Here is a 22,113-nt window from a genome sequence, read left to right as displayed (position 1 = left end):
TCCTGTAGTGATTTGGTCCATAAATCCATTGTAAAGTGCTTATTTGTTTTGTTCTTAGTTGACTTGAAAAACCAGAAAGCACTTATTCCAAAACGTGCTTATTTGTCAAAACTGCAGTCTGTCTGCTGAGAATGTTCTTAGAATGGTCTTGAAACAGCTTTGCAGGATTTTTACTTTGCAAGTGGTTTGTTAGAATCTATTTAATCTTATGCCACTCAAAAGCACTTGTTAGATAACAAAATGATCAGAATCATTTAAAATATAATTAAAGATGTTTGTAATCTTTAAAACATCAAAAGTGGATTTTGCCTCAACAATCTCCCCCTTTTTGATGATGACAAACTTCTTTAATTTAAAAATGATTTCTGATTTAATCAAATGATAAATGTACTAGTATTTTTATCAAAAAACTCCCCCTCAATTTATGCATTCAATTTCAAATTATCAAGATAAAATTGAGCAAGATAAAAGAAGTCTGAATCATAACATATTCTTAATCATTCATACTTCAAGTAAGCATTACAAACCATGTGTTTAACAAGATTAAGATCAAAAGATGATTCAGGACATTTAAAGACAGATGCTTAAGACTTAGATTACATAATGCTAGAAGTTCTATATCAAAAGTTTTAAATTTTAAACACAGTACACAAAGCAAACACAATACATAAGCAGCAGAAATCTTAAAATCCTAGCATTCTTGAAACAAGCTTCTTCTTCTTTTTCTCCCCCTTTTGTCATCACAAAAAGTGGAGGGACTGCAAAGGTTTTTAAGGAGACACAGTAGGGCTGGAAGCATCAGATGATGGATCATTCTCTGGCTGAGGGAATTCAGGAATGTGTGGAGGAGGATGAGCTGGAGGATGAGGGATATTGAGAAGAGGACAAACATGATCACAGAGCCAGGTGCGATAGTTTTGTTGTTCAAGCATGATATGCATAAGCAGATTGTTCTGCTGCATCATAGCTTCCAAAATCTTGGTGGTTTCTCTCTTGGTTTTGGAAACATCCTTTTCCATTTTGGTTCTCTTAGGTCTGGTGCTAGGACCAGCAGCAGCAGGATTATCAGCAGGTGGAGCAGCATCTTCAATGTTTTGACCAGAGGAGCAAAAGGATTTCAATGAACCAAACAGAGGTGGAAAGGAAGGTAAGGAACCATCAGCAGAGTACAATGGAATTGGAAGTTGTGAGGGTTCTGGACTTGGAATTTTGAGCAAACTCTTAAGAAATTCAGAGCTGGATTGAGAATCATAAAATGGTGGAGAAAATAGGGCTTTGTTGGTAAACCTTGGATTCGTGGACAATCCTTCAAGGACATGTGCAGCATTTTGAGAAAGAGTGGGTTGGAGGTTTAATCCAAAGCTGGAATCAAAACCAAGTGAGACATCAAGATTAACAAATGGAACAGAGATTGTTGGAGTAGGTTCCAAGCTAGAATTTTCTGGTGGAGCAATGTTGAGAACGTTCTCAGACTGTTCTGCAGTACCAGTTGCAGATAAAAGTCTGTCAGCTTCAAAAACTTCTCTTTTCCTCTTCTCTCCTACAGTAGGTGCATCAGCAGCTTTCTTCATATGAGATAAGTTTTTCAGATCAAAAACTTTAGAGTTGTTAAAACTCTTTTCCTTTCTCAGCTCTACATTGCATTCTCTAAACACCTTGGTCAGATGCATTCCATAAGGTAGGGTAATTTTCTTAGAACCAGAAGATGCAGCTTCAATCATGTTATGGATGATGACATAGGGTAAATTCAGCTTTTTCCCAGTTCCCAGATGATGCATAACCATTAAATCCCCATCATAAACTTTCTCTCTAGTTCCTATCCTTGGAAAGATGTGGTTTTGAACCATATTGAACAACACTTTGTATTCAGTTTTGAGGTAGGAGGCAGGGGGTTGAGGTAGTTTTGCTCCTTCAGCAACAAACATTTCTTGGATTAAATCCTTCTTGTTAACTTGAGCTGCAGAGTACCAAGTATCTCCATTCAACTTGGCTCCATCCGTGGGTAAATTGAGATAATTTCCTAAAATCTCAGGGGTTAGAATGATCTCAACATTTCTGAGGGTTGACTTAATTTGATCATTCTCAGGATCAACTTTGGCATTGAAATAGAAGGCTTGAACTACTCTAGGGTATACAGTTTCTCTCATTCTAAACAGGTGAGTCCAACCCTGTGATTCAGTAAGCTTCATCACATCAATACCCCCACTAGCTAGGTTTGCAAAGTCATAATACCTACAGCTAGGAACAGGTTTCCCATTCCAGAATAAATCAAAGTCTTCTCTTTCAGAGTAGTGAATGAGAGGAATTACCATGTTCTTGGGCAGCAGTTGAGTCAAAGTTGGTTCTTCAATTTCTGGAGATTTCCCTTTTTCTCCATTATCATCTGAGTTTTTCTCAGCTTCTTCTTCTTCAGAGCTTGAAGTTTTTCCTTTTTCAGCAACATACTTTTCCAAATGATCAAGGAAAGCTTTGCTTGGAGTTCTTGTTTTGACAGGAGCAGATTTGGTGGTTTGAGTTGATTTGGACGGTTCAATAATTTGGGATAAGGGTTTGGTGTGACGAGTGAGAGAGGTGGTTTCCAATTCTTCAGAGTCACTATCATTTACTTCATAAATGGTGTTGTCTATGACAGGTTTCTTAGTTCCACCACTAGATAACAATCTAGCTGATCTTCTTACTTGAGGGATTTTGGTTGATTTGGATTTGGATTTTGTGTAAACAATGAAGGGTTTTGGAACAGTATTAGAGGGTTGAGGGTTTGATTTTGACACATCTTCCTGAGACAGTTTCATGATTGTTTCAGCAATAATCTTCTCAGCATTTCCTAATTCCACTGAGGAATTTGTTGGATTTTGTTGGTTAATTTCCGTATCAGAGTTAGGAGCGGTTGTGAATCGTTCAGAGATGGTTTCAGAGATGGGAGAAGGAGGTGGAACAGGCGGTTGTGATGGTGATTCAGTTTCAGTGGTTGGAGGAGGAATGGGAGCAGGGACACGACCGGTGTTCTTGGTTCTAGCCATTGCGAAATTTTTGAAGGAGATGGATGAGTGAAGAAGTAACGGTTACAAAGTGATTTTAAGGAGAGAAGATAAGAGAAACTGTCTTGAGAATGCTAAGAGTGGAGTAGGTGTACTTGAGTACACTATTTGTCTTGGGACTCTAAGAAAACCTAACTAGTTCTTACACTAATTGTACTTGTCTATTAATTTATACAGTAATTTAAAAAGTGTAGGGAGAACTACCGGTTTTCATAAATTTATTACCTTCACATACTTAAAAAAAAAAATTAATTAAAGGTGAGCAAGTGTTTTTAGACCTAAAACAAAGAACGTTCTAAGACTGTTCTTCAGATAGGACATTTCGTAATTTTTAATTTTTCTTTAATGAAATTGAAACGTTCTTCAACCAATGGTTTAGTAAAAATGTCAGCTAACTGGTTTTCAGTATCAACAAAGGTTAATTCAACTTCCTTTTTATTAACATGATCTCTAATGAAATGGTGTTTAATTTCAATATGTTTTGATCTTGAATGCTGAATAGGGTTTTTTGATAAATTGATAGCACTAGTATTATCACATAAAATTTTAATATTTGTGTACCTTAATGAGAAGTCTTCAAGTTGGTTTTTGATCCAAATCACTTGAGAGCAACAATTTGCAGCAGACACATATTCTGCTTCAGTTGTTGAAAGTGCTATGGTATTTTGTTTTCTGCAACACCAACTTACAAGTGCTTCTCCAAGAAATTGACATGCTCCACTTGTGCTTTTTCTTTCCAATTTATCCCCAGCATAGTCAGCATCACAATATGCTATAAGATCAAAATGTGAACCCTTTTTGTACCATAGACCAGTATCTGGTGTTCCCACCAAGTATCTAAAAATTCTTTTGACAGCAGTGAGATGTGATTCTTTTGGAGATGATTGAAACCTTGCACATAACCCTACTGAGAAGACAATGTCTGGTCTACTTGCAGTTAAATAAAGGAGTGATCCAATCATTCCTCTATATTCCTTTTCAGATACATCCTTTCCTTTTTCATCTTTGTCTAGACTTGTTGATGGATGCATTGGTGTAGGCATAATTTTAGCCTCATTCATCTTAAACTTTTTGAGGAGATCTTTGACATATTTTTCTTGACTTATAAAGATTCCTTCTTCAAGTTGTTTGATTTGAAGACCCAAAAAGAATCTAAGTTCTCCCATCATACTCATCTCAAATTCACTTTGCATGAGGGTTGAGAATTCTTCACACATTGTTTCATTTGTAGCTCCAAAGATGATATCATCAACATAAACTTGAACTACTAAAAGATCATTTTGGTTTTCCTTTCTAAAAAGTGTGGTATCTATTTTTCCTCTAGAAAAACCATTGTTTAAAAGGAAAGTGCTTAATCTTTCATACCATGCTCTTGGAGCTTGCTTAAGCCCATAAAGAGCTTTAGTTAGCTTAAAAACATGATCTGGTCTATGTTGATCAATAAAACCAGGTGGTTGATGAACATAGACTTCTTCATTTAAAAATCCATTTAGAAAAGCACTTTTGACATCCATTTGAAAAAGTTTTAAACATTTATGAGATGCATATGCAAGTAGTATTCTAATTGCCTCTAACCTGGCCACTGGTGCAAATGTTTCATCATAATCAATGCCTTCTTGTTGATTATATCCTTGAGCCACAAGTCTTGCCTTGTTCCTTATAACTTTTCCTTCTTCATCAAGTTTATTCCTAAAGACCCATTTAGTACCAATGATTGAATTTTCTTGAGGTTTAGGTACTAGCTTCCAAACTTCATTTCTTTCAAATTGCAGAAGCTCTTCCTTCATAGCTTCAATCCATGATTCATCTATAATTGCTTCATCTATGGATTTTGGTTCTATTTGAGAAATCATAGCTAGATTGTTTTCTTTATTCTGAGTAGCTCTTCTTGTTCTTACACCATCTGCTGTACTTCCAATGATTTGTTCTTGTGGATGATAATTTACCATTTTCCATGTCCTTGGAGGAGCTTGTGGGGATTCTTCTATTTCATTAGTTTTCCTTTTCTGATTTGTAGTTTCCTCTTCCTCATCAGCAGTTATGGTTGTTTGTTCCTCAAACTCATCAAACTTTACATGCATGCTTTCTTCCATAGCTTGAGTTCTTAGGTTATAAATTCTATATGCTTTTGAAGTTAAAGAATATCCTAAGAATATTCCTTTGTCTGATTTTGAGTCAAACTTACCCAGATTATCTCTAATATTAAGAATGTAGCAGTAGCAGCCAAAAATATGAAAATATGATATGTTAGGTTTTTTATCCTTCCAGATTTCATAAGGTGTTTTCTTTAAAACTTTTCTAATAGTTACTCTGTTCAAGATATAGCAAGCAGTGTTTATGGCTTCAGCCCAAAAATACTTTTCCACATTTGATTCATTTATCATAGTTCTTGCCATTTCTTGTAGAGTTCTATTTTTTCTCTCTACAACTCCATTTTGTTGTGGAGTTCTAGGACAAGAAAAATTATGAGAAATACCATTTTCATTAAAAAAGGTTTCAAACAGAGAGTTTTCAAATTCACCTCCATGATCACTTCTAATGGAGATAATTTTTGTTTCTTTTTCATTTTGAACTTTTAAGCAAAAGTTTTTGAAAGCTTCAAAAGAGTCATCTTTTTGTTTTAAAAACAACACCCAAGTAAATCTGGAATAATCATCTACAATAACAAAACCATAATTCTTACCTCCAAGGCTTGTGGTTCTGACTGGTCCAAACAAGTCTATGTGAAGTAGTTCAAGAGGTCTTTTGGTTGAAATAAATTCCTTTATTTTAAAACTACTTTTTACCTGTTTTCCTCTTGCACATGATTCACATAACTTATCATTATCAAAGCTTATCTTTGGTAATCCTCTTACTAGATCAAGTTTAGAAAGTTTTGAAATGGTTTTCATACTTATATGTCCTGCCCTTTTGTGCCAAATCCACTTGTCTCTTTCAAGAGACACAAAACATGATTCATCAGGGAGTTCATCTAAGTATATGATATAAACATTTTTCTTTCTTGATCCATTGAAAAGAATTTTGTCAGAAGATGAGTGTTTGATTTCACATGTATCAGGTTTAAATATAACCTCAAAACCATTGTCACATAATTGACTAATGCTTATTAAGTTATGTTTAAGACCTTCTACATAATGGACATTTTCAATTTTAGCAGAGTTTATCTTACCAATTGTACCTTTACCTTTGATAGTAGCTGTCTCATTATTACCAAAAGTAACTGATCCTCCTTCTTTCTTTTCAAAGGAAAGAAAGCTTTGTCTATCTCCAGTCATATGTCTGGAGCAGCCACTGTCCAAGTACCATGGCTTTTTCTTGACTGTGAGAAGACATTCCTGCATTTGTTTTTAGCATGCTTTTAGGTACCCATATCTTTCTGGGTCCTTGATGGTTAGTGTTATAATGACTCTTCTTAAGTTGATAAGAAGAGTTTCTAGTCTGTTTTTTAAGAATGTTCTGAGATCGTTCTGAAAAGTATTTCCTATGATAATTTTGTTGTCTAGATTTTTTATAACAAAAAGGTTCAAGATGTCCTTCCTTATGACAGTAAGAGCATTTGTATATGGGTTTATTTGGAACAAAAAGTTTCTTGTATAATTTTTGATTGTTGTAATTTTCAAAACCTAGGCCTGTTTTGCTAGAACTGCATTTTTGGGATCCTAGAATATTTTCAAAGGTTTTAGTAGACTTTACAAATTTGTTTATGTCATTTTCAAGCTTTGAAATATTTTCCTTTAGTTTTCTATTTTCTATTTGTATGTTAGGTTTGATTTGTTCCTTATGATTTTCTCTAAGTTCTTCTAATTTTCTATTATGAGCAATTTCCATGTTTTTGATTATTTCTTTTAATGTCTCATTTTCAGTTTTATATTCATCCTTTTCTTTGGAAATTTTGGTTACTTCTTCCTGAAGCTGATCATATTTTTTATTTAGAGTTAAACTATCATAAAATAAGTTATCAAACAAATGTTCAGTTTTTTGACAAGAAGAACAAGTTTCAGCATTTACCTCGTGTGTTTCTGATCTTGTCATAAGGCATACATTTGCTTCTTGTTCCTCTTCTTCTTCTGGGAGTTCATCTAATTCATCCCAGGTTGCCATCATTGATTTCTTTGCAAAAGGTTTTTTGAGTTTTGGACAATCACTTTTGTAGTGTCCAAATTGATTGCATTCATAGCATTGAATTTTGCTCATGTCAACTTCAGATTTTGCACTACTTCTTTTATTTGGAAATGTTCTTCTCATTTGATTTCTTCTCATCATGAGTCTTTGAATTCTCCTTGAGAGTAGAGCAAATTCTTCTTCATTATCTTCATCAAGCAAGTCTTTGCTGAAAAGAATTTCTTTCTGCTGAAGACACTCTTTTGTTTGAGAGTCCAGAGCAATCATCTTTTTCTTTGGAGATTTATCCTCTTGAAGTATTGCTTCATGAGCTTTAAGAGAACCAATTAAGTCCTCCATTTTAACTTCAGAGAGAGTTTTTGACTCTGTGATGGCTGTTACTATATGCCTCCATTCTTTAGGTAGACATCTTAGTATCTTTCTTACTCTTTCATGTGTGGTGTATGTTTTTCCAAGAGAGTTGAGTTCATTTATGATGATAGTGAATCTTCCATACATCTGATCAATGGATTCATCTTCCTTCATCTCAAATAACTCAAACTTTCTTACACCAATATCAATTCTTGTTTCTTTGACACGACTGGTTCCTTCATGATGAGTTTTGAGAGTATCCCACATTTCTTTAGCATTTTTGCATTGCATGATCCTGTCATATTCTTCCCTGCACAAAGCACTTTTAATAAATAATTGAGCTTTAGTATTTAAAAGTACCCTGTCTGCTTCAGTGGTTGTCCATTCAGCTTGAGGCTTTGGAGTGGTAGAATCTTTTGCCAATGGTGTGTATTCTCCATTTTCAATCACTGACCACATGTAGTTATCTTGTGATCTTAGGAATAGCTCCATTTTATCTTTCCAGTAGTAGTAGTCATTTCCTTCAAATAGTGGTGGCCTAGTTGATGATCCACCTTCTGAAATAAACTTTGCAGGTTTTGACATACTTCCTTCCTGAATCTTTTCCTCTAAGCACTTGTTAGATGCTCAACCTTTAGAGGCAGAGCTCTGATGCCAATTGAAGTAGCAAAGTTTTTCACAAGAAAGGGGGGGTTTGAATTGTGACCCTTTTAAAATTTAAACTCAAGTCACAAAATAAATAGTTAGTGATAAAATTATTTGTGCTCAGTGAGATCGTTCTAAGAATGATCTGTGCTGTGTAAAAATAGTTGCAGAAAATAAAAGTTTAAGGGAAAGAAGATAAACACAAAGAGTTATCCTGGTTCACCCCTAATCTTTGGGTTACGTCCAGTCCCCACCTCCTGTGAGTTTGTCCACTAGAATCACTTAAAAGTTACAGATCCAATACTTACAAATTCACCTTGATCTTGACCTAAGATCAACAACTTACCAAAGCTCCTAGAGCTTTGAACTTTCCTAGTCAACTTGACCAATCAACACTCAATCAATAGTCACGTATTGACTTGAGCAATTACAATATAGATGATTTGTTTCTAAGCTTAATTTCAGACTCACTATAAAAGAGAAGCTTAGATGAAAGCACTCTAAAGAGATTGGAACTCAGATTATGATACAAAAGAGTGACTTAAAAAGGACTTTGAGCTAAAGAGATTGAATGGGATTTATATCACTTGAATTGCTTGAAAACTCTTGCTCTTTCCCTTGGACTTGATTGCCTTTTATAGATGCTTGCTTGAGATTGAAGCTTGGCCTTCAAGTATATCAATTAGAGAGTAAAATAGAGCTGTTACTCAGTGCTCTATATGCAGCAGACAACTTCTGCATAATGTGCAGATTCTCTGTTCAGTCTTGGAACAGTCTTGATTTCCTTTTGGCTTTGATCCATAAGATCCAAATAAGTATGAGCTGTTGCCAAGTGTATATGAGTTGTTTCTTACATCCTTCCACTGTCATGTATCAGATATAGCCGTTTGGATGCTCAGAAAAGGACTCATGACAGTTGGAGATGGTTTTGAAAAACTGTGTGCAGGATCAGTCTTGCATTGGTCTTGAAACAGTCTTGACTGCACCAGCAAATAAGATGAACCTTCATCCTTCCTTCCTTGTGGTGTGCAGCTGTTAGATAGCTCAAAGGACTGATCAGTAGTAGCCTTAGCAAGAGAATAAAACCAGCTGGAATAGTACAATAGCATATGAGACAAAATTGTACTTCTATGACAAGCCATGGAAGAATGTTCCATTTGTGTACTTTGCATAAGTACAATACAACTCATAGTTAAAATCTGGTTGTTCCTTTGTGATTGGTCCATGATATTATATCAGATGTATTCATTGGTTGGCCAATACCACAATTGATCAAGCTCATGGTTTTCTTCATGATATGTGACTAGGAAAGCATATACTTAAATTCCATCACATGTTGTTGATCCCAAAAGAGATTATCTCCTGTAGTGATTTGGTCCATAAATCCATTGTAAAGTGCTTATTTGTTTTGTTCTTAGTTGACTTGAAAAACCAGAAAGCACTTATTCCAAAACGTGCTTATTTGTCAAAACTGCAGTCTGTCTGCTGAGAATGTTCTTAGAATGGTCTTGAAACAGCTTTGCAGGATTTTTACTTTGCAAGTGGTTTGTTAGAATCTATTTAATCTTATGCCACTCAAAAGCACTTGTTAGATAACAAAATGATCAGAATCATTTAAAATATAATTAAAGATGTTTGTAATCTTTAAAACATCAAAAGTGGATTTTGCCTCAACAGTTTCATTTTATCAATCGTTAGTTGGTTAAGTGGTAATTGATGCTGAACTTGGTAGGAAGAGGGGCTGAAACTACTTGATGTTAGAACTGATCCCGAACCAGATTCAACTGATGGTGAAAAACAAAAAAAATCATGTATCATTTTTTATACCTAATAATAAATATAATTTTGACATGACATTTTTGTAACATATGTACTTGAAAATTTGACATAATAAATGGAAGTCAAAATGGACACATTTTGAACATTAAAAAAAAAAATCACATTGACAATAGTTTGGACAAAAGTTTGTTATACCATCTTCAATGGTAGTGCTTATTTTCAATAAGAAATATTCGTTCTAGTCTCATATATAAGCAATTTTTCACTTTTTAGATTCATCTAATAATTGATGTATCTGGACCAAAAAATGACCGGATACATCAATTATTCAATTCATCTAAAAAATAAAAAGTTGCTTATATATGAGACTAGAGGGAGTAGTATCTATTAGGTAATATCATCGGAGCAAAACACATTTTAGTACCTAATATGTACCACTTCTTAAATAAGCATTTTAATTTTGTGGGATTCATTTATAAAGATGTAGAGTTATTTATGAGATGTAGAGTTATTCATATGACACATTTAGATTTTTTTTAAGATGTGCTAGATTATGAGACCCGTACCTAAAATTGAGTTTGACGCATTTCCAATTCATGAGGATCAGACAGTGGAATTAAATGTCATTTTGAAATGGATTTAAGTTCATTCCTTAGACAAGTGTTGATACCATTATAATTTAAACAAGGGTTGATACCATGATGATTTTGTTTATAACTTGTTGATCATTGTTTGTTTAATTATGGTGATTGCTAATCATTTAAAAAGTTAGAACAAATTATATTTGATATTCCTCATATGACATATAATGAAGAACTACATAATGAATAATCTTTGGCACACTTGCTCTATTTCTAAATATAGTCGTTTGTCTATAATGTTGTCTCCACTAACTTATCTGCCAATTTATGTTATTTATGCTAAAATTGTCTCATATGGGAAAGTCTTCTATGAGACAAGACAAGTGCCCTAATCTAAAATGCCATAAGGCAGAAAAAGGTATAGCAAAAGTAGCATTAACATGGCTACTATTACAAGTCAAATTGACAGTTTTATTTGAAAACAAAGAATGTAAACAAGGCATAGCAGGATGAGTTCCATTGACCATCAATCTAAAGAGACCATCTGCTTGATCACCCAAACCAATCGTCTTCTTGGAGGTCACTTCCTGTATAACATAGTTATGAGGGGGAAATTGAACAAAACAAGAAAGGTTAGTGCATAACTTGGAAACAGAAATTAGATTAAGTCTAAAGTCCGAGGAATAGAAGACATTAGTGAGATATAATTGAGATGAGAAATGAACATTGCCAGCATATTTAACAACCGAGTTACCATTTGGCAAATTAACATGTATAGGTTTGATTTATAAAAGGAACTAAACCAATTTAGTGAAGAACATATATGATCATTAGCTCCAGAATCTATGTGCCAAAATCTAGAATTGAATTGAATTGAACAAGAAACAATGCTATGAATATATGACATAGATGTAATGAGGGGATTAAGACCTGTTTCAAGCATAGGTGTGGTGTGAATGTGATTTGAGCTAGGGCCAATGGTAGGGGAAGCTGAGGAATTCAAATTAGTTTGTTGGAGCAAGGATACAAGTTGATCTTACTTCTCTTGAGAATAATTTCACATCTTTTGTACTACAGTTGGTGCTACAATCTAAAGTGTTGGTGATAAATTTGGTTAATAATTGATTTGTAGATTAATGGCTCAATTTTAGGAGGAACATTTGCACTGTAATCATTGATTTGTAGACATGCAAATGTGAATATGCTTCCAAATCATTAACCAGCTGAGGAACACATCTCTAGTTATAGGCTTAAACTTCCCAGTCCTGAGCTGAAAAGGGCCTTAGAAAGAAATTCAGCTTTGAAAAATCTTTTTTCATTGCTGGTTCTATTGGGAACTTCCATGATCATTGGTGATGGCATTCTAACACCAGCAATATCAGGTATTTCAATAACAACATTTTGAGATGAAATCTTGTTGACAAGCACAGGTGAATGTTTCAAAGGCCATGTGTTCAGCATTGAGCAGGTCTGTTTGGACTGACGAACTTGAGTTTATCTAGTGACATAAACATTTATGAGACTGTTTGGAAGAGTTTGTGGAAATAACTTATGATATGTCCAAAAGTTGTTTTCAACTTATTTCCATAGCTCTCTAAGATAGAGCATATATGAAAATATTTTGACTTTATTTTATCTTTTGTTATAGAAATAACTTATATGATAAGATAAGCGTTTAAATAAGTTGTTTATCCAAGCTTATGTTTTGTTTGGATTGACTTATTTGAGCTTATCTACTAGTAGTATAAACATTCTTGAGACACTTTGAGATAGCTTATCAAAACAACTTAAAAACAACTTATTTCCATAAACTCTCTAGGACAGCTTATGAAACAATCTTCAAGCTTATATAAAAACAATTTGACTTTACTTTATCTTTTTTTTTTATAGATATAACTTATAGATAAGAACTTATATGACAAACACATTTGCTATATAAGCTCTTATTTTTATGTGTTTCTGTTGTGGAATTTGAGTGTATATAATCATAATGCTTCTATGTTGCAGTAGTCTCTGCCATAAGTGGACTGCAAGGTGAAGTAAACAGTATTGATCAAAGTGAGTATACTTTTTATAAATTTTCTCAAGAATACTTTTTTATTTTTCTTGTGGAAACCATGAAAATGAACAAGTTGGAATTTTGTAATACATATTTTTAATTTTCTTTCATATTTTGTTGTTTGCAGATACAGTAATTACTGTTTCAATAATAGTCCTAGTGACTTTGTTCAGCATACAAAAGTTTGGTACCAGTAAAATGGGATTCATGTTTTCTCCTATACTTGCTTTATGGTTCATTGCTCTTTTATGTACCATGAACATGAACATGAACATGACATTTGTTTCTTCACTCATCTGATTAGTCTGTTTGTAATACTGTCATATTTCGTCTTCATTTGTTTCTTAGGATTGCTCTTAAGTTTAGAGTTGTGAATTTGTGATGCAGTACATGAGATCATTTGTTAAATGGTTTATTCTTTGTTTTGAGAGTTCCACATTTGATGAGATATAACATGAAAATGAGTTTATAAAGTGGGAGATAATCCAAACCCTAGGTGTTCATATCACATCTATGAGGATAAGTAATTATGTAAAACTTAATTAAATCATTGGATTCTTGTTATATGAAGCATCAAATTCATGTTTGTCCATATAAATATAAATGAGAAATTTGTGATGCATGGAATTAACCTTTAGTACAATAATCAGTACATTACATATCCATGTTCATTTCTTCTGCAGGTTCAGAAGCAATGTTTGCTGATCTTGGTCACTTTTCAGTAAGAGCAATACAGGTTTGTGAAACCTCGGATTCTTTTCTTTTTGAAGAAGGAACCACTAAGTTTCTTTGCCATGCCTTTTCTGTAATTATTTGAATTTGCTTTAAATTTCTTTATGAATTTGTTTATACAGATTGCATTCACTTGCATGGTATTTCCTTGTCTCCTCCTAGCTTATATGGGCCAAGCTGCTTGTTTGCTTAAGAACCCTACTTCTTATTCAAATATATTCTATGATTCCGTTCCAGGTAATATTTTTTAATGTTATGCTTATTAATGTGCATACTAGTCACTGTCCTTAAAACTTTAATTCAATGTTGTCAAAACCAAACCGAAGATCGAAACAATGAGACTTCTAGATCATGGTTCAATTGGATGAACCCAGTTCTATCCAGTTCTATAGAACTGTGAACTGACTGTGGTTGAACCAACTGCCATACTGGCCAGTTCTCAGTTCAATTAGTTGAACTTGAACCATTCGGCCTAGTTCAGTCCGGTTTTCATAACACTAGTCAAATGATGAGATATCTGTGCTTTGTGTGAAACAGGAAGTCTTTTCTGGCCAGTGTTTGTGATTGCCACACTTGCTGCTATGATTGCTAGCCAAGAAATGATATCTGCTACATTTTCATGCATAAAGCAATATATGGCTTTAGGGTGCTTTCCTAGGCTCAAGATAATTCACACGTCAACAAAGTTCACAGGCCAAATTTACATTCCTGTAATAATCTGGTTTCTTATGATCATGTGCATACTTATTGTTTACATCTTCCGAAGCACTACCGATATTGCAAATGCATATGGTAATGTTCCTCTCATCTCCATATTCCATGTAGTACTATTATTTTCTTTACTCTTTTTTAACAGTATTAGGTTCACTATAAGCTGTTTGCATAAGCTATCCTAGAGAGTTTGTGGATATAAGTTGTTTCTGTAAACTATAAGCTGTTTTCATAAACTATAAGCTGTTTTTATATAGACTATATAACTAGTGAACATGTCATAAGTTGTTGTAAGCTATCTCCCAAAATATTTATGCTAGAAGTCAATTCTAACATGAAATGTTTGACTATATGACGATTTGAAACCAATTTTATATTCTGGATTTGTAATATATGTTTCATGATGTTCATGACTCCAATTTGACTATGTGTAGTGAAAATTTATGTAAAAACATCAATCAAACAGTAGAATCACAAACTGTAATAACTTGTTTCTTGCTTGATGGACTGAATCACAAACTGTTGATTTACAACAGAAAACTACTAGCACTGACACTTCGGATTAAAAACTTGTTAGGTGTACGATATATATCGATCACTTTCATTTTCTTGAGCACCGACACGTGAGATTAGAATTGTGTTCAGTATCAGTGTATGTGTTGATGCTTCAAAGACAGCAAGAAAGAGGCCAAATAATATTGGAAGCTTGCCATTATACTGATACAATTTATGATTTTTAATTAATTGTAGTCCCTGGATTGAAAATCCATACAAAGATGCTGTAGAAAGGAATGCATTTGGAGGACACTATCACTTGCTGCATTTTTGTCAGAGGTGCACAAGTCTCTAATCCCCTCTTCCTTCTGTTTTGTTTACTATGGATAGTTTTATCACTGAATTTGAAAAGTATTTTGAGAAACAAGGTTGCATCAGTTTTACATGATGTATGTCTGATCTGTGTATCTTTTCAGTGCATATAGCATTTAATTTGCATCACCATTAATTTTTTATATTATATATTTTATCTTTTCCGGACAGTGGGCACTCATGAGTCATGACACTTATAAACCCAACCTTTAGTGTGGAGAACTCGATATACATGGGTCATCCTGGTGATCCATCATCTGCTATCCGTGTGACTAGGAGGATGCGACACATGCATCACAAAAAACGATGTTCAGAACGACAATGTATCCGAAGATGAGTTCGGTCGAGTACGAGTTATCTCGCCTATCCGAAGACGAGTTCGGTCGTCTCGTGAGGCCAAAATTTCTCACTTCTTACCTATTTTTAAAGGCGTCGTTCAAGCCTTGACATTTGAGATTTTCACCCCTCGTAAACCCAAACCCAATGAGGACGAACGGACATCTCATCCGATGACTTGGGACCGGCTAATTTATTTGAGTTTGTACTTTTTCCCTATCTCATTCTCTTTTTCTTCATCACATTTCTTTCTTTCTTTAGTTGTCTCCGGGGTTGTTAACTTCATATTCTTAGAAAGATTTGTACAAGGTTTCTGCCTGGTATTCAAATTCCAACCCTTTCATTTTTTTATTTTATTTTTTCCTCTTTATCAATCAAGAATATTCATATTCATATTCATAGTCATAATTTGACTATTATTGTTGTTGTTATTATTATTGTCACTCGATTATGCATTATTATTGATTTAGTGATAGTATTTATTTTCTGAACTAGTTTTGTTATTTTCTTTGTTTTGATCTAGTGGGAGCGCACAAGACGTGATGTTGCTGTCACCACCATTGCTCCTCAGGTAACAAACAAACAAATTGGTTGTTGTGTATCATCAGATGTCATTAATAAATATATTCAGCCGGAGCGAAATGGACCCATTTTTCTCTCCAAATATTCAAGATCTGCAGATGTGCAGGTATTGTATTGTTCTATCTCGGATAACATCTGACAATTGCCTATCATCATTCATATGTTAGTATGGAGTTTAAGACGATATTTATATCTACATGCTACTGTAATTTGAAATTTTACAAATATCGTATGCTAATTCACACTGTTTTCAACTTCAGGGTTTTAAAGCCATTAAGTACCATCGAAAAGCCAAAACAGTTTTTTGACATTTCGAGTTGAAGATCAATATAGTTTGTTCTTCTAAATCATTCAACTACGCTTTTTTCTCTTCCAAAATCCAGCACTTTACTTTATGTTAGAGTGTTATTAGTAGTTTTTTTCTTTCTCGTTTTTTTTTTTTTGCTGTCATATAGAAGTGTTATTTGTAGTTTTTCATTACTTGTAAAACTTTCTAGCCATTGAGTATGAAAAATTATTTATTGGGCAAGGTAAACTTTTCAAGTGTATGGTTTTGCAGTCAGAAAAATTGATTTTGGCAGAATTAATTCCGATCAAAATTGAGTTGAAGATAAAGTTATTTATGTTGCCTTAAATACTCAAAAAAAAAATTACATAAACAAATTTAAACTCATTTCATTCAATAAAATAGTTTCAATATACTTTCAAAAAAAAAAAATTCAATATAAAATATAATATAAAATGAGCAACATTACTTATCCTAAAATTTTATAGAAATTGTGGAAAAGGTTTGCAAAATATAAATAGGAGTAATTTTTACATTGAAAAGAGCATTTTTTATACTTATAAAAAGTAGATTACACAATTTCCAATACATTCATACCTTATTTAGCTCATTAACCCCGATGGGAACTAGTTAGCATTTTCCATATAAATAATAGCTCCAAAGTGAGGAATGATTAGTCAGCATGCAAATACTAGTCTCTACGCCATGTCATCAAATAAATTTGTTGAGGGACCAACCAAAATTATTGAAATAAAAAATTTACAGGATTAAAATCAAACCTTATATATAGGGACCTTTTGCACATAGTACCGTATAAGACATTCAAGCTAAGTACCACACAATGTTTTGTTTACAAAATAACCCGATCGTAAAATTCAACTCATGCAATCAACGTTGTGAAAATGACAAACTTTCTGCTTCAAAAAAAAAAAAATACAACCTTCATGAATCTTTCCTTTTGGAACAAACTTCTCTTAAGCTAATCTGATTTTCTCTTTGCCTGCATCATGGGAGGAAAACGCTTATAAAACCTTTGTAATGTAAAGAATAGAAACAGCTAATGACTAAAAATTATTGCAGTGATGAACCACTTTTCATACTAATGTAACACAATTATGAGCAAGGTCAAAGTAGCATACACAAAAATTAGGGAACATTCTATTAGAGTAATGCATAGTATCAGCTAGCTTAGTTTTGTATTAGCCAAACAAGGCCTTAAGCAATAACTAATCTGTAACTAACTGTGCTGAGTCAGCACAAATGAGCAGTGGTATATAAACAAGGCCTTAGTTTTCTATCTTACCTCGTGTTGTTCGCTGTGTTCATGCAAACCAAGTGGGGATGAAATTCACCAGTACTTTCACGCTCAGATCAGTGCGAAATTGAGGCAGTTACGATCGGAACTCAAATCCATCTCTAAAGGTGAGAAATCTGTTACGGAATATCTTGCTAGCATTCAACTCATCACCGACATTCTTGCCTCCATTGGAGATCCGACCAACCATCGCGATCAACTTGAAGCTATTCTTGATGGACTTCCTGATGAGTATAATGCTCTTAGTGTGATTATTTAGTATCGCTCTGATCTGTGTCCTATACTCCTATTGTCGAAGCTGAAGCGATGCTTCTTGCTCGTGAAGCTAAGCTGGAGAAATTGAAGAAAGCGGTACTCTCTGAACCTCTCCCGGTCAATGTAGCTCAGGTTCCACCAATTTCACCTGTTGATTCTACTGGATCTAGTTCTGCTGCACCTCATCTGTTAGGTGGAGACTTCCATGGTGGTCGTGGTGGCCGGAGTGGTGGCCGTAGAGGCCGTGGTGGTGGTAGAAGTGGTGGAAGATCCAATGTTCAGCGTCAGATCTGTGAGAAATTTGGTCATGATGCGCGTATCTGTTACCATCGCAACTCTGCCGTTGTTCAACCACCATGGCAGGTGGCTCCGGCTCGTCCTCCAAGTGGGAATCAGTGGCTCAATCCTTGGCACAGTGCTCAACCACATCCATCTGCTTATCCACCACCTGGTTTTCTCCCTTCCGCTCGTCCTGTTTCTTCAGGAGCTAGGCAAACCTCAAGCCTATCTCACTGGATCTGATGCACAAACCTCACAAGCTTCTCAGCTATGGTACCCTGACTCTGGCGCTACACACCATGTCACCAACAACTCTGAGAATCTTCTGGACAGTATCTCTCTTTCAGGATCAGATCAAGTTCTATTAGGCAACGGCCAAGGTTTGTCTATCACATCTGTAGGCTCAGCTAAATTTCATTCACCTTACAAACCACACACTAGACTTTCACTCAACAACTTACTCTTAGTTCCTGCCATTACCAAAAACCTCATTTCAGTGAGTCGGTTTGCCCGAGATAATGCTGTTTATTTTGAATTTCACCCTGATTTGTGTCTTGTCAAATCTCAGGCCAATTCTGAAGTGCTTTTGCAAGGAAAGCTGGGCAAGGATGGCCTCTATGTCTTGGATTCTAGCATCTCTACTGCACCACAAGTCAACTCTATAGCTATAAGTCCTAATACTTCTTTTAATTCTACTGCAAATAATACTATGTCTAGCCTAGGTCCATCTGTTTACACCATGTGGCATAATAGGCTAGGTCATGCTCATCATGAGGCTCTTAAAGCTACTTTAGCTATCTGCAATGTTTCTTTACCTCATAAATCAAATTTGGATTTTTGTAGTTCCTGTTGTTTAGGCAAAGTGCATCGTTTACCCACTCTCTGTTCACTATTGTAGTTATGATTCATTTCATCAATACAATATAATAGATTTCTCTCTTCTTCTCTATGATACTCTCAGTTTCTGTTACATTCATTAAAAATTGATTCCATACCAAAAATTTATGATTGACATCTATGTGAAAGCTAAAAAATATTCCCAGCTTGAACTTTGAAATCCGAAAATTGTCTCAATCCAGCACTAACTTTAGGTACCCAACAAAGAATAAAACATATAGAGCAATGTTTCTACTAAGTGCAACAATATAACAAAAATTTCATATAATAACAAAAGGCAAAAGAGATAAACCATGCAGATAGAAGCAAATCAATTAAAATCAGGATGTGCATATACCAGTAGATCTACTGCTTCAAACAACAACTCTATATGTGCCTTCCTGATGCTGCTCTACTTTCTGCAGATGGCAGATCCAATGGACAAAACAAAATTCAAAGGGTTACTAACTAAGTACACCATTGAATGACAAAGTGAAGGTTAATTTGTATAATTGGCACAGATCCAATGGACAAAACAAGATCCAATCAATTTTAGCTAAAAGTGTTGCAGTGGAGGAAGCTGTTGATACTGGAGTATTGCTTTCCCTTCTCTCCCTGACCATGCAATTATAAAGATTTTTTTTTTTTGCAGAGACAGTAAATTATTTTTTTCTGTGTTGACATTAACAACAATAACTCTATTCTATATTTTAAAGTTGACCCTTGTCTTCTCTTGTATATCTGTCTTTAAAATTTAAAATAATTCAAGACCTAAAAAAATACAGATATGCGGATGTGAAAATCTTATTGCTTATGCCACAATGAAACGAGAGGTGTCTACGGGAGAAACCTGCGATGGCTCCTGCGAGAATAGGATGACGAAAAAATACGACTACAGGGAAGTTAGAACAGGGTGACAGGGACGAGGGGGAGAACACCACTGCAACGAGAGCCGACACAATGGACTAAACCACGACTACTACAATTACAATGGTGACAACGGTGTTTGAGGACAACGGAAGTTCGACGGCTGATTTGTGACTGTACTTGGTTGATGATGTTTCTTAGGAGATTTGAAAGAAACCCTTATTGAGTAAGTAAATGGGGAAGGAAGTTGCATTTAGATGTTTGTGAGCGTGAGAATGAGGTAAAGTGCTATTTATTTAGTTTCATATATCTTTGATAGCTTGCTCTTATAGCGCTTGATGTCATAAATGTTGTATAAGGTGTTTAGGGATATTAAAAGTGTTGTACAAATACCGTTATTAAAACTTATTTTTGGCATAGTAGACGCATGTAAAGATATTTCAAGGTTTTTCTAAAATCCCGCTATTCAAAACACTTACTCAAAGAACCAAAATTGAGCCAATTCAAACCTCAGCAACAGCTTTGGTTTTGGTCAAGTTTAACATTAGCATTTGATATGATAGAATCTGAAGCTGACCTGTCTAAAAACTGTTTTGGCCTTTCGATGGTACCTAATGCCTTTAAGACCCTGAAGAGTTGGAAACAGTGTCATTTAGCATACAATATTTGTTAAATTTCAAATAACTAGTTAGGAAAGCAGGATACAGTAGCATATAGAGATAAATAATGTCTTAAACTCCATACTAACATATGAATGATGACAGCCAAACTTGTTAGATGTTATCTAGGATAGAACAACACCTGCACAAATGCTCCTCTTGAATATTTAGAGGAAAAAATGGGTCTACTTGAAGGTATCAGTCGCTCCTGCTAAAATATGTTTATTAACGAACATAAGAGGTTTTGCTCAAGTTTATCATTAGAATTTGATATGATAGAATCTGACGCTGACCTGTCTAAAGACTGTTTTGGCTTTTCGAAGGTATAAAATGTCTTTAAAACCCTGAAGAGTTGAAAACAGTGTCATTTAGCATGAATATTTGTTAAATTTGAAATAACTAATTAGGAAAGCAGGATACAGTAGCATATAGCATATAGAGATAAATACTAGCATATGAATAATGACAGCCAGATGTTATCCGGGATAGAACAGTACCTACCTGGACACCTTCTTGTGGTATTGAATATTTAGAGAAAACAATGGGTCTATTTGAAGTTATCAGTCCCCCTGGCTGAAATATATTTATTTATTAATGAACAGGAAAATACACGCCAACAACAGAATGTAGCCGGCCGGCACAGTAAATCTGACAATCCTATCCTATATTTTGGAAAGAAAAACATGGAGACATGTAATCCACAACAACCAGTTTGTTCGTTACCTGAAGAGCAATGGTAGTAACAACGAAATCACCTTTAAAATATTGCAATCTTGTGTTCAACCACTAGGACCAAAACAAAGAAAATAGTAACACAATTAGAAAATCCCTTAATCAATTGTTGTATTAATAAGGAGTACACAAATCTTTACAATACAACAAAATCCCTTAAATATTCAAACAAAATACATTCTAAGGGATTAACCTGGCAGAAATTGCGTACCAATCTTGTTGTGACTACGAAGATAGAAACTGAGGCGACAACTAAAGAAAGAAAGAAAAGAAATGCGATGATGAGTAATAAGATAAAATTGCGATGAAGAAAAAGAGAATGATAAGGAAAAAGTACAAACTCAAAACAACTATCCCGTCCAAAGTAATTTGTTCTTCCTCTTTGGGTTTGGCTTCGACTTTACGGTAAATCTGAGATAAAATGGCTCGATCGACGATAAGTAAGAAGGGGGAAATCTCGGTCGCCAAGAAACGACAGAACTCGTCGTAGGGTAGGCGAGATAACTCGTACACGACGTGGCGAGTTAACTCTTCATCGGAGAGGAGGTATATCTGGGTTTCGGAGAGGGAAGTGAGCTTGCCTGTGAGATGGCGAAGGATATTTTTCTCGCGGTCGGAGATGGGAGCGAACTTGACATTGCGAAAACGAGAGCCGCCGTCAAGTTCGTATTGAGGAGGAGGAGGCATTGTCACCGTCGTGTATGCTGCAGCTTGCTTGCTTGCTTTGCTTGATGTAAATACATAATAATCACATGTAGTAACTGTTTAGGTTTAGGATTTATTTTTCCTTTTAAATTATTTTAGGAGGATAAAGTGTTAATTGATTCTTGGTTTGGAGGAACAAGGTAATTGTGTAATTACTTTTTTAAATTCCCTACTTTAGATTAGATTAGATCAGCATTATCCTTTCATCCTAAATTTTGTTTTATAAAATAAAATGTTAATAGATTATTTAAAATAAAATTAAATAAATTTTCCTTCTTTTAATTTAATAAAAAAGAGTTTTTCTCCCTTTTCACCACTAATATCCGGTCGATTGGA

At 34.6% G+C, this 22,113-nt stretch overlaps 3 protein-coding genes and 1 long non-coding RNA gene across 9 annotated transcripts; 2 read left to right on the top strand and 2 right to left on the bottom strand.

Moving 5' to 3' along the window:
- Positions 1-6,299: 6,299 nt before the first annotated feature.
- On the bottom strand, positions 6,300-7,778 carry LOC123904358. Its single transcript, XM_045954034.1, has one exon. It carries the CDS (start codon positions 7,776-7,778, stop codon positions 6,300-6,302), a length of 1,479 nt encoding a protein of 492 aa, XP_045809990.1.
- A 7,952-nt stretch (positions 7,779-15,730) lies between these two features.
- LOC123906737 lies at positions 15,731-16,208 on the top strand. Its single transcript, XR_006809009.1, has 3 exons — positions 15,731-15,792; positions 15,853-15,909; positions 16,064-16,208. It is a non-coding gene; the product is annotated as an uncharacterized LOC123906737 (long non-coding RNA).
- Positions 16,209-16,856: 648 nt separating this feature from the next.
- On the bottom strand, positions 16,857-21,874 carry LOC123906726. 6 transcript variants are annotated; one of them, XR_006808980.1, is made up of 9 exons: positions 21,414-21,874; positions 21,266-21,324; positions 21,064-21,126; positions 20,842-20,913; positions 20,634-20,684; positions 20,483-20,551; positions 20,259-20,309; positions 17,393-19,233; positions 16,857-17,089 (listed from the first exon to the last, which is right to left on the bottom strand). XR_006808980.1 is itself a non-coding variant. In XM_045956702.1 (9 exons), exons 1-8 carry the CDS (start codon positions 21,757-21,759, stop codon positions 19,189-19,191), a joined length of 738 nt encoding a protein of 245 aa, XP_045812658.1. In that variant the 5' UTR covers positions 21,760-21,874; the 3' UTR covers positions 16,857-17,089; positions 19,173-19,188. The 6 variants fall into 6 exon arrangements, 4 of the variants coding, with proteins under 4 accessions (XP_045812658.1, XP_045812655.1, XP_045812659.1 ...); XR_006808981.1 differs by having other exon boundaries at positions 20,483-20,548; positions 21,414-21,872; XM_045956702.1 differs by having other exon boundaries at positions 19,173-19,233; positions 21,284-21,324.
- LOC123906732 lies at positions 17,711-18,640 on the top strand. Its single transcript, XM_045956714.1, has 2 exons — positions 17,711-18,318; positions 18,507-18,640. The coding sequence occupies exon 1, from the start codon at positions 17,711-17,713 to the stop codon at positions 18,179-18,181; it is 471 nt and encodes a 156-aa protein (XP_045812670.1). The 3' UTR covers positions 18,182-18,318; positions 18,507-18,640.
- Positions 21,875-22,113: the final 239 nt, after the last annotated feature.

This window comes from Trifolium pratense, linkage group LG2, assembly GCF_020283565.1.
Source record: "Trifolium pratense cultivar HEN17-A07 linkage group LG2, ARS_RC_1.1, whole genome shotgun sequence".
NCBI lineage: Eukaryota > Viridiplantae > Streptophyta > Magnoliopsida > Fabales > Fabaceae > Trifolium > Trifolium pratense.
This window is presented reverse-complemented; position numbering and strand designations above follow the sequence as displayed.

Excerpts from the sequence above, each read along its gene's own strand:
- LOC123906726 (XM_045956699.1), bottom strand. The coding sequence starts at position 21,759 with ATGCCTCCTCCTCCTCAATACGAACTTGACGGCGGCTCTCGTTTTCGC. Across the intron at positions 20,914-21,063 it reads TTACTACCATTGCTCTTCAG|CCAGGGGGACTGATAACTTC; the intron begins GTAACGAACAAA and ends AATATATTTCAG. Across the intron at positions 19,234-20,258 it reads CCAAAACAGTTTTTAGACAG|AAAGTAGAGCAGCATCAGGA; the intron begins GTCAGCTTCAGA and ends TGCCATCTGCAG.
- LOC123904358 (XM_045954034.1), bottom strand. The coding sequence starts at position 7,778 with ATGTGGGATACTCTCAAAACTCATCATGAAGGAACCAGTCGTGTCAAA.
- LOC123906732 (XM_045956714.1), top strand. The coding sequence starts at position 17,711 with ATGCTTCTTGCTCGTGAAGCTAAGCTGGAGAAATTGAAGAAAGCGGTA.